This window comes from Propithecus coquereli, unplaced genomic scaffold (genome assembly GCF_000956105.1).
Source record: "Propithecus coquereli isolate 6110/MARCELLA unplaced genomic scaffold, Pcoq_1.0 Scaffold3, whole genome shotgun sequence".
Classification (NCBI taxonomy): Eukaryota; Metazoa; Chordata; class Mammalia; order Primates; family Indriidae; genus Propithecus; species Propithecus coquereli.
The window spans coordinates 16,129,647-16,142,328 of record NW_012148618.1 but is presented as its reverse complement, the minus strand read 5'-3'; the positions used below and the strand labels follow the sequence as shown (position 1 = coordinate 16,142,328).

Below are 12,682 nucleotides of genomic sequence, written 5' to 3'. Positions count from 1 at the left end.
TTTTTAGTTGTCCAGATCATTTCTTTCTATTTTTTCGTAGAGACGGGGTCTCTCTCTTGCTCAGGCTGGTCTCGAACTCCTGACCTTGAACGACCCACCTGCCTCAGCCTCCCAGGGTGCTAGGATTACAGGCGTGAGCCACTGTGCCCAGCCAATAGCAGCTTTTTGTAGGAAGAGGGAAAGCAGGGTAGGAACCATATGTGAGTTAATTTTAGATGCCTGGATTTATTTGACCGTGGGTATGTAACTTTATTCTGGAAGCTAATAAAACTTAGAATTTAATGAAACCACACTGTCGGAGAAATCCCACATGTCCTCAGGAGGAATAGCATTATCTTGCAGAAAACGGGGAAATGAGAACATCCCCTTGCTTGCTTTCTGCCTCCATCCTTATGAAATTAATTGGCTTTATTTATATGGCTTTTCTTCCAGATTTTGTGCTAAAGAGGTTGCACAGATTAGATAGTGATCATGTGAAAGAACTGTAGTAAGCAGAGTTGTTTGATTTGAAATAAAAAGCAAGATCTACACTATAGTAATGAAAATCATCAGCCCAGGTTAATGGCAAAGTGACAGTGTAGGAGTCTTTTGCAGCAATGTGTAGTTTTACTGAGCAAAGACCTCTAGCAGATCTGGCTAGGTGACAGGTTGTCCTGGGGTAGGTATATGCTTACAGTGCTAATTCTGTGTTGTTTTTTATTCCCCCATACCAAAGGAGCAGAAAGTATTCAGTTAAAAAAATCTTCCCCCAAACACACAGGCAAAAAACCCATAATCTCTTCTCCTAGTGACTCATTTTAATGACTTACTCCCACCCCTGACAAGAGTTATGCCTAGATTATCCAAATCTTAGTGGGAATTTAATCATATCACATGAACATCTATAGGAAAGAAATAGATTTCTAGAATTTCTTGGAAATGGAAGTTTTGAGGCAGAAGGAAAACATGAGTGAGGTAGTCAACACTGGGTCAACCTGAGAGCAGGTAGGCATGTTGGGTATGGGGTAGGGGGAGCAGTAAGAAGGCAGGAGTACAAGAGTATTTGGAATAGGTGTGAAGATCCAAACTTTGCAGTTTAGATTGGCATTCTGGTGGCAACAGTGGGCCTCTGAAAATCCTATATGATATCTTTAGCGTGAGTGTAGTAGGTTTCTCTGTGGCTGGGTTGAAATACAAATACGAATTGAGTGTCCTTAATCTGAAATATAAAATGCTCTTTTGAGCATCATGTTGGCCCTGGGAAAGTTTTGGATTTTGGAGCATTTTGGATTTTCAGATTAGGGATGTTCAACCTATACTATAATAGTTTGGAAGTCCTAGTCAAAGCCAATATAGCCCACTCATTTTTCTTCTGTTCCCTTCCTATCTTCTACTGGAAGACGGTAGAAAAGAGAAAGCACAAAGGAAGTAGAAGAGAAACTACATCTCCACTCTACTTCCCTATTCATTTTTATAGACCTCTGAATCTTATCTTTAGATATTTGCTATATATAATTCTTTGAGGCAATAGAAAGATAAGTGGTATATAATTTAAGTGAAATATACTCATTATTGGCATCATAGCATCAGCAAAATTAACAGTTATGATAGGCCAGTACATTTATATAGCACCCCTGAAAATAAATATGCATGGGCTGTGTGTGATTTATATAATTAAAGCAAACTGATACTCATTCACCAAATGGGTGCCAATAGTTAGTTATTGAATGAATGAATAATAGTGTACGGTGGGCAGACAGGCAGTAAATACATACACAAACACAAATATAATCATAAATTGTAATAAATGCTGCAAAGAGAAAGAATAAGGTCCTATGATGGAGAACAAGAGGACAACAGAGAAGGACTCCAGTGTTTTTCATATGAATCCTGAAAACCTCTAGTTTTGACAATTAATGTTTTAAATGTGCAGTAAGCAGTTTTCATATTTTATAGTACTACCAAAACTTGATAATCATCTGTGTTTTCTCCCATTTAATTTTTTCCTGTTAGCATTTATTAGCCATTTAAATTGTTTATTCTCTGTAGTTGAAATTCTGGGTGTATTTTAGTTTTTATTAGGTCATTGACCATAAACGTTAGTTTATATTTCAGCTGAATGAAAAGATCCAAGTGATCTTATAGCAAAAAACACATTCACTCATCTTACTACCTCCTCTGCTACAGTTTAGCCAGGTGCAGTGATTTAATTATATATGTGTAAAGTTAAGTAGCAAAATGTTAGAGCTACTGTAATATAGGTTTTCTAGCATTTCCATAAAAATCTCTTTCAAGAGTTTTTAATGCTAAATTTCCATTTAGATTGAAATATGACATTCAAGTTTACCTAAAGCTAATGTAGTAGTAACTTTCACAGAAATCTAGGGTCTTTTAATTGTAAAAGTTCCTGGGTCTCCTTTAAGAAAATGAGAAATCCATCTGAGAGCCTGGCTCACTGACTCACGCCTGTAATCCTAGCACTTTGGGAGACCGAGGCAGGAGGATGGCTTGGGGCCAGGAGTTAGAGACCAGCCTGAGAAAGAGAGAGAACCCGTTTCTACTAAAAATAGAAAAATTAGCCAGGCATGGTGGTGTGCACCTGTAGTCCCAGCTACTCGGGAGGCTGAGGCAGAAAGATTGCTTGAGCTCGGGAGTTTGAGGCTGCAGAGAGTTATGATGCCACTGCACTCTAGCTGGGGCAACACAGTGAGAGTCTGTCTCAAAAAAAAAAAATAAAGAAATCCATCTGCTATGTACTCCTTTTGTCTTGGAAAACTTTACTGTAAGTTATGTGACCAAAGACCAACCCAGAGCCAGAATGAGAAAATTGGAGCAGGACATAATTTGGTTGTTGATTGAGATCTTCCCTCTCTTTTAAATGTTGTGGGAAAACTTGCTTATCTTTATCTGCATTCCATCATGTTAAAAATATTATGAGAGAAAAATTTTTTAAACCCTAAATTAGTCCTATTTATGGTATTTCACCAAAGTTTAATTTATTCACAGTGAAAGAGCTTTTTGTTTTATCGGCACAAATGATCATATAACTACTATTAGGATTTTTAGCTTTGTCTATGCCTTATACTTCCTAATTATAAATCTCAGCTCCAGACATCTACTTAAAATTTTGTCTTCTTTTTTTTCTTTTACATTTATCAGTACTCTGTCCAGAAGACATTTTGACAGGTGATTAGAATAAAAAATAACAGATGAATGTCTTTGCTTTTCACCAAGGGAACCAGACTATAAGGCACATTACTTATTAATTGCTTGAAAAGGGATATCATTGATAGCAGTACTCTAATATGCCATTTTGGGAATTTCTCAGAATCAGCTGAATTCCATTACTGTTAACTGTGAGTAGTCATCAGAATCTCTTATATGCTGCTCACATGGGTGAAAACTGTGACGTGGAGAACTAAATTTTCAGCTGCAGGCTGCAGGAGCATAGTGGGCCTTGTAAGGGTGGGAGTTCTTCTGCCAAGGAGCTCTGTTCATGCTTTTTGTTTGACTTTCATTTCACTTTATTTTGAATCTGGGTTTGCCTTGTCTGAGAATTTACGAAAAGGTGATTTTAAATGTTTTATCACTGGGGTATGGCGTTGCCAGATTTACATACACAGAAGATTCCCAATATATCTGAAATACTGCATGGGACATACTTTGCTAAAAAATTATTTGTTGCTTATCTGAAATGCAGATTTAACTGGACATCCAGTATCTTATCTGGAAGACCTACTAGGGTAACTGTATAATTTATCATCCAAACCAGGACCCTTTTGAGAGTGAAATGGGGCACTATTAATGATTATGCCAGGACAGCAAGCATAAACTGGACTGTCCTGGGAAAATTGGAAAGAATGGTCAACCTAATTATTAATATTAAGAGGTTTTGAAATAATTTTTGATTACTGGTTTTAAATTTTCATAATCAATTGCATCTCTGTCATTAACTTGTGTGGCTATCTTTATGAATGTAAAGTATATTGCTTTATAATTTTTATATTAAAAATTTAATTAAGGCACCTTAAAAACTATGGTGGCCTAATTGCTAGCTTCAACCTTGATACTTGATTAAAGTCCTACTAGTGGTAGAAGGCTACGACTAATACATGAGATTTTACAGTTTAAAATTTTTTAAGTCATTTATGTTATTTATATATGTGTACATTATGATTAGCAGTTATAATATGGAAATTCCATGTGTGTTTTCTGTCTTTTATTTGGCTTAAACTTCTCTTCTAACCTATTAACTTCTTGTTTTAGGGGATTTAGTTAGTGACCTATTCTTCATATTTAGCTTAACTTTCTTAATTGTGTAGCCTTTTATCATTTTCCCTTGGTCAACTTTTGACTAACTTCATTCTGCAAATTGATCCATAAATATTTGAGTATCTGCTGTATGCAAGCTACTCTGCTAAGTACTACAGTGAATATGACATGGAATAAGACTTGGTCCATATCCTCAGAGTTTATAGTCTGTATTTAATATGGAAATCTCTCCACAGCTTCGTATATTTCAGTTGTTCTTTTTCTCTCTCTTCTTTAGCTCTTGTATCTCATTTGAAATATGTCAAGAATAGATGTGCCATGGTTTTAAATAGGAATTGTATGTTTTTTGTTCCAGCATCTATTCTGTTGATGCACAGGATTTTATAGGAGTTTTGGCTACATTAATTAGGTGTGTTAAGGAAATAGCCTATAATTGCTAATTAATTTTTCTGTGTTGTAACTTATAAATTGGAATGAAAGTGTATCAAAGTCCAATATGTTGAACCTTTGAGCAATGAGTCATCCCAGATCACAGTTTTCCAGATTGTTTACCTTTTAACACTTAACAGGATTAATGTCAGATTTCTCTAAAGGAAAAGTTTTCTCTAAATTATTTTCTTGCTTTTCTCTAAATTATTTTCTTGCTTTTACTATTTGAGTATCAATACTTGTTTTATATAATAATGTTAATTTTTAAATATGCTTTATATTGCCCTATTTTTGTTATTTTGAAAAGATATGAAATTATTTTTACTGTATATGCATATGGTAGAAAATTCAAGTGGTACAAAAACATATATACTACAAAATGATCCCTGTTTCCCAGCCACCAATTCTCACCCAAGATAACCAGTTTTTTATGAGTATTTTATATATTCCTTCCAGAGATATATTTACAGATGATTATTTATATATTCTCTTTTCTCCTTTTTCTATATTAGTGGTAATGTATCATACACAATTATTGTATACTTTGCTTTTTTCACATAATACTATGTCTTGGAAATTATTCCTTATCAGGATATACATTTTTGTTCCTTTTTTACAGCTGCATAGTATTCCATGCCCTTATTAATCACTTTTTGTGGTTTCCAGTCATTTGCTATTATATACAACACTTGATAAATAGCCTCAGAACATACTTCATTTTGTACATGTGCAACTCAGTTGTCATGAGTGTGTATATCATTCCTAGAAGAGGAATCCTGGGTCAAGGCACGTTGAATGCTTGCATGTCTTAAATATTTTGTTTTTCTTCAGCCTGAGCAACATAGCAAGACTTCATCTCTACAAAAGATAAAAAAAAAAAAAATTAGTCAGGTGTGGTGGTGCACACCAGTAGTTCCACCTACTCAGGAGACTGAGGCAGGAGGATCACCAGAGCCCAGGAGTTTGAAGTTGCAGTGAGCTACACTGACACCACTGCACTCTAGCCAGGGCAACAGAGTGAGACCCTGTCTCAGGAAAAAAAAAAAATTATTTGTTTTCCTTTAGTCTAAAGATAATATGTGTTTATAGTAAAATTTTAGAGCACTTCAAACATTACCAAGAAGGATAATGTGAAAAATGAATCCTCCAAGCTTCCAGTCCTACTTCCCAGATGTAATACTTTCTTATCTGTCTGTATTTTTTTAGCATGTTCAGAGAAACTTCTCTAATAATGAACTATAGAGATGATCCCTGAAAGTAGTCTTTCTTGTAATTATCAATTTGCCTTATTTTCTTTTTTCTTTTTAAATAAATGGCTGTGTGGTATGTCCACTATATATGTATATATCATAATTTATTAAGTTCTTTTTTGGTAGACATTTAAAATGTCTCCAGATTTTTTTTTTTTTGATACTACAGACAATGCTATAATGAAAAGCCTTGTAGATATCTTTGCACGGTATTTCTGTCAGGTAGAGTCCTAGAAATAGAATTGTTGGGTCAGGAATATATGCATTTTAAATTTTTATTAGTTTTATTAATTGGCTCTCAAAAAAGGTAATACCATTAAATACTTTCACCAGTATATCCTTGCTAACTCTGGCTATTATGAAACTTTTTAATTTTTGCCAAATTAATAGGGGAGAAAGAAATCTTATGCTTATTTGAATTTCTTTTATTATGATTGAATTTTGAGAATTTGGCTATTTCTGTTTGCTGTGAATTACTGTCTGTGTCCTTTACCCTGTTTTCTTATGTGTTGTTCACTTTGTTACTGTTTTTTTTGTTGTTGTTGTTACTGATTTTTAAGTGTCCTTTTTTTATATCAGGAAATTAGTCTGTGGTCACATATGTTACAAATATTTGTTCTCAGTTTGTCATTTTTTACCTGTGTATGGTCTGTAAATATACATAATTTGACCTAAAGAGAGATGAGTGGAGGATAGGGAGTGATGCAGATGAATTGGTGGAGGATCCAGCCCAGTCAAGCTGCTAAACACTTTTTAAATAAGAAAAATGACTTGACAAAAATTATATTGTGCTTTTAACTCCTTAGAGGAAAGAAAATACAAATAAAAGACTATGTAATATTTAGTTGGTATGGAGTATAATAATTGTGATGAAAATATATTTGTTTTATATCTTTTTCCCTCTAGAGGTTTTGTCAGCTATGATTAGTGTGCTGTTGGTATATATACTTATGGGATTCCTCTTATATGAAGCTGTGCAAAGAACTGTCCATATGAACTATGAAATAAATGGAGATATAATGCTCATTACCGCAGCTGTTGGAGTTGCAGTTAATGTAATGTAAGCTCTATATTTTTTTCACATTAACATTTTCAAGTACTGTAAACTTAGAGACTATGTACATGCATTGAGTAATGTGCACGATATTTTCATGTTTTTGAAACTATATAGCATTATACACTAATTTTTCTTATAAATCAAACACTTTGGACATCATAAATTCCTCATTAGTTTGCTCAGGTATATTTGAGTTTGACTAACATTCATGCATTTAAGTAGGACAAAGTTTGTTGTTGTTTAACTTTTAGAATACTTTTGTATTAACTAGATGTTTTTTAACTGCCAATTTTTTTCCTATAAGCTACCAAATTTTTAAGTTATGTATTTAATCATTTAGGCCAGGGGTTAGCAAACTTTTTCTATAATGTGGTAGATAGTAAATAGTTGAGGCTTTGAGAGCTATACAATCTCTTTCAAAGCTACTCAACTCTGCTGTTACAAAACAAAAGCAGCCACAATAAAAAATGTAAACAAATGAGCATGGCTGTGTTCCAATAAAATTTGATGTACAAAAAATGTTAGTGACCCAAAGTGGTCTATTGGCCATAGTTTGCCAATCCCTGCCCTAGTGGCTTCTATTTGTACTTGAATAAAATCAAATGCTTACCATAGCCTTTTTAATAAGACCCTATGTGCCTCTCCAATCATCTCCTAGCTCTTTGGCTTATCTTATTCTGGCTATAATGGCTGTTTTTTGTTTGTTGGTTGGTTTTTAAGTAAATAGAGCGCATTTTTATCTTAGGGCCTTTGCCCTGCTCTTCTTCCACCTAGAACACGTTCACCAACATTTGTTCCCTGAATACTTTCAGGTTTCTGCTCAGACAGAATCTGAGAGAGGCCCTCTCTGACCACGATCCCCATCTTTCTCCATCCTCTTACAATGCTTTATGTTTCTTGAAAGCATTTTGCATTGCCTGGCTGTACATTATGTGTGTGTTTGCTTCTCTACCTTCTATACTAGAACATAAGCCCTATGGGGCTTAAAGATATGTCTGTCTTATTTAGTTTTGACCCCAGCACCTAGAACAGTACCTGATAAATAATAATTGCTCAAATGTTTATTAAATGAATGTGTTCCATGTTACTTCATTAATGTCTGACTAGTAACAAATATTTTTAACAATAACATTAGGAAAATAATAATGCTTTCTTTTATTTTTAACAGAATGGGGTTTCTGTTGAACCAGTCTGGTCACCGTCACTCCCATTCCCACACCCTGCCTTCAAATTCTCCTACCACAGGTTCTGGGTGTGGAAACAGCCATGGGCAGGATAGCCTGGCAGTGAGAGCTGCATTTGTACATGCTTTGGGGGATTTGGTACAGAGTGTTGGTGTGCTAATAGCTGCATACATCATACGATTCAAGGTAATATGATTGCTAATTTTTCTGTTTTAAAATATACTTAATTTCAGTGTTAAAACTAAAGCTGATTGATTGTCTTTTATCAGTATGCTGGATACCAATGCCAGTTTTATTCATTTTACATTGAAATAAGCCGTCAGTATAGCTCTTTTGTTAGCAGTAAACACAATGGTATCACCTCATAGGGTAACTTACCTCTAGTTGGCTTTGATAGTGCCTTCACTCAATTTTAAACCTTGTCACTGAACTGCTAGGTAGTGAAATCCAGGGAGCTGAGTTCTAATCTTGGTCCTGCCATTAATGCTTTGACCTTGAGCAAGTCCCTCAACTCTAAACTTGAGTTCCTACCTCTGTTATAATGGGCTTAGATCAGATGGCTGCTGAAATTCCTCCCAGAGCCAGGCATGGTGGTGCCTACCTATAGTCCTACTACTCAGAAAGCTGAGGCAGAAGGCTCCCTTGAACCCAAGAGTTTGAGGCCAGCCTGGGCAACATAGTGAGATATTGTCTCTAAAACAAACTCCGTCCAGCTCTGATATTCTATGATTCTGGGTGGAATATGTAGAGAAGGCACAGAGAAGAACAATAGAACAGGTGATTAAACTTCTGGAAATAAGTCCCATGAGGAAAGTCATTAATAATCTAGGAAATATTGGCCGGGCACAGTGGTTCACGCCTGTAATCCTAGCACTCTGGGAGGCCAAGGCAGGAGGGTCGTTTGAGCTCAGGAGTTCGAGACCAGCCTGAGCAAGAGCAAGACCCCGTCTCTACTAAAAATAGAAAGAAATTGGCTGGACAACCAAAAATATATAGAAAAAATTAGCCAGGCATGGTGGCACATGCCTGTAGTCCCAGCTACTTGGGAGGCTGAGGCAGGAGGATCACTTGAGCCCAGGAGTTCGAGGTTGCTGTGAGCTATGATGATGCCACGGCACTCTAGCCCGGGCAAGAGAGTGAGACTCTGTCTAAAAAAAAAAAAGAAAAAAAATTAAAAAAAAAAATAATAATCTAGGAAATAGTGAAGATGTTTCTCAATTATAATATCCAGGTTTTAAAGGTATTCTCCAATCCTGCTAAAGAAAGCCAAAGAACAGGGAACATATGCCTTGCATCACTTTATAGTCTATTTTATGTCTGTCTATATTTAATCATAAACTTTTATCTATTACCTTTTAGCCAGAATACAAGATTGCTGATCCCATCTGTACATATATATTTTCATTTCTTGTGGCTTTTACAACATTTCGCATCATATGGGATACAATAGTTATAATACTAGAAGGTAAGATCTCACTAATATCCCCATATGGGTTTATTACTTCTCCAAAGCAAATTGGGAGTCAGGGGGGACAGTCTAGGTAGGACTTTTGCTTTCATCTGTTATTTATTAGGCTATGTAACACTACCTTACATGTATGTAACATATAAGGATCAATACAGTCCCATCTGTTACCCATTTGACCGTTATAATAAGCAAAGTAGGGAAGACAGATAGTAGGATAAATTATCTCCATGTACAAACAAAAAATTGAAGTTCAGAGGGAGAATTTAACCTTGGTTAAGGTCATGCTGCTAATAAATTGTGGAGCTAGGACAAGAATGCAACTCTTGATTCTCACTGCAGTTATGTTTAGTGGTTTATTTATTCTTTAATTCCCATTTAACTTGTGACTTTGTTATATTTACAACATCCTTGTCTTACTGATATCATGTGTAAGCATGAAAATAAAAGTTCTCAACAATAGGTTTATCATCATTGGATATTTCTCTCTTTCTTGCTTTTTTCTTTTTCTTTTTTTTGTTTATCCTAGAGTGTCTGTTAAATGAGTATTCTGGCTTGATTGGCATTCTTTTTTAGGGAGAATAAACTTTTTTTAAGTAGGTATTAATCTCTTTTATATATCCTACATTTTTAGTAAAAATATACATGTGCATGGTTTATCTTAAAGTGTTAATATTAACATATTTTAAAGTATCTGTTTAAACTGAATTTGGCAAAGCCATTTGTTTTCTTTGAAAAATGTCTTATCAGTAATATAAAACCATTTTTTTCCAAAGTAAACTTTACTTATGTATTCCTAACTAATAGGTGTACCAAGCCATTTGAATGTAGACTATATCAAAGAAGCCTTGATGAAAATAGAAGATGTATATTCAGTGGAAGATTTAAATATCTGGTCTCTTACTTCAGGAAAATCTACTGCCATAGTTCACATACAGCTAAGTATGTTGCTGATAGTAAATGTGGGCCTGGGGTTGGTGGGTTTCTATCTTTAGAACTAAACATCTGTGCTTATAATTAAGTAGGAAGACTTCTCTGCTGAAAAAGTTTGTCTTAAGGGAGGGGTGAGGCTCTTCAAAAGGTAAGTGGTAGGTCAGTGTTGATAGCAGAACAATAATTTTTGATATCTTTGAAATGAGGCATTACAAATTGATTTTTGCCTTCAGATTAAAGGCATTAAATATATTTTCCATGCTCTTTTCTATGTAGGAAATGCTAGATTCTTATGTTTTTTATTTCTTTAAGGCATTTCACAGATACTGATTTTTATTTTATTTTTCATCAAAATACATGCATGTGGTTTATTTTTAAAAGTACATAAGATCTTTTTAATGACAGGCTTATAAGTGATGTTTAGTATTCTTTCTCTACCTGAGAGTGGACTGGAGAGATTAGAATAATGAGAAGCCATTATGGATGAACTGACATACTTCTCTACTAGCTTAGAGAGGGTAGAAATCAGATGAATAAAAATATGCTCACAGTATAAGGATTTTTTTTCCCTGTGTCTTTTTCACTAATGTATAACTATGTACAATGAATAGTAATGATATTTTCTTGACATTGCAGTTCCTGGAAGTTCATCTAAATGGGAGGAAGTACAATCCAAAGCAAACCATTTATTATTGAACACATTTGGCATGTATAAATGTACTATACAGCTTCAGAGTTACAGGCAAGAAGTGGACAGAACTTGTGCAAATTGCCAGAGTTCCAGTCCCTAACTTTATATATTTTGGGGACTACTGCCTTATTTATCTTATGGTCACAGACTTGAGAGCAATAAATGCAAACCCAAATGAGAAAATGGGATCCCTGACAGCTGTGTTCATGTCAAGTACCAGTCTCTCAGTCACCCCAGCCTGACAGTACTAGTCTCTGTTAATGGTAAAATGAGACTTCATGATTTTCAAGTGAAGATATTTTCAAAACATTGTTTACAGAATGAGATGTGACTCTACAGATACCTCATAGAAGACAATCCAAGACCATAATTTGACAGAGTACTTGTCTTAAAGGAAGCATCAAGAAGTCAATATTTGCATTTAAAAATACTTTTTAAAGGCCATTTTATATTAAGCCAATGCTAGAAAACTGAAATTTTTTATTATGTAATCTTGACACCCAGCTTCTGGAATTGCTGCTCTTTTTACAGAATTTATTTCTCAAAGGATTTCAGAAAGTATTAGTAATTATCCAGAGAATGGAATAAGCATGTATTCCTAAGTGTTTCAGAAATGTTTTATTTCACAAATAAGTCTTAATGGTATTATAGTTACACTTTACAAACAGCTTTTTCCAGATGCTACAGGGTTTTGAATCTCAAAGTTAACATTATTGATTATTTGTAATCTTAGAACCAAATCTTTACATGTTGCGGTCATTATCATTAAATTATTTAGCAAATATTTTCAATATTATTCTGAATGACAGAAGTTAGTCTTAAACTCAGATTACTATACAGTAATTTAAAACAATAAAGGAGCGAGGATGGAGTATGGAGTTTCAGACTTACGTCTTCCCCAAATCACTTTTATTGTTCGTGGAATTGTCTTAAAAACAGCAAGAGACTGCAAAAGGTAAACGATGGTCCTCTATCCCTTTAAGAACTGCCAACAATTTGTATGAAAAATTTGGTACCTTGGTTCCTGCCTCCGTACCAGATAATCTGTGTGTGTCTTTCAGGGTAAAACTCTAGAGGGCTAAGGTTCAGTTGGTAATACCCATCTCTCACATGTAGATTAACCACATTATTCCAGAGAGAATTTCTGCTTTATAATATGGGTTAGAGATTCTCTATGGACTCCATAAACCCTAAGGTATAATTTTGAGGTTTTCCAATAATACCATAGCAAAACTGTCGAAAGGAGTTGGGGGAAGACAATACTTTGAAAAAACAGAAATGTAAAGGGTTTTTGTCCTCGTGTGTGTGTTTTTTAAAGCACTGGAACAGGAATAGACATTAAATTTGTGTTGTACAGAGACTAAGTCTCCAAACTGAAGGCAACCTAATTGGTAACAGTTGTGTTGTGTTAAAGAGGCAGCT

The 12,682-nt window shown here is 34.8% G+C and overlaps 1 protein-coding gene across 1 annotated transcript in view; it reads left to right on the top strand.

The window, feature by feature from the left end:
- SLC30A4 (solute carrier family 30 (zinc transporter), member 4) overlaps nucleotides 1–11,443 on the top strand; it is a 27,170-nt gene extending 15,727 nt beyond the window's left edge. Inside the window, exons 4-8 of the mRNA XM_012649534.1 lie at nucleotides 6,837–6,990; nucleotides 8,156–8,357; nucleotides 9,531–9,636; nucleotides 10,444–10,578; nucleotides 11,206–11,443. Coding sequence (XP_012504988.1) covers nucleotides 6,837–6,990; nucleotides 8,156–8,357; nucleotides 9,531–9,636; nucleotides 10,444–10,578; nucleotides 11,206–11,360 — 752 coding nt within the window. The 3' untranslated portion in view covers nucleotides 11,361–11,443. The remainder of the gene's footprint in view (nucleotides 1–6,836; nucleotides 6,991–8,155; nucleotides 8,358–9,530; nucleotides 9,637–10,443; nucleotides 10,579–11,205) is intronic.
- The last annotated feature ends 1,239 nt before the right edge of the window (nucleotides 11,444–12,682 follow it).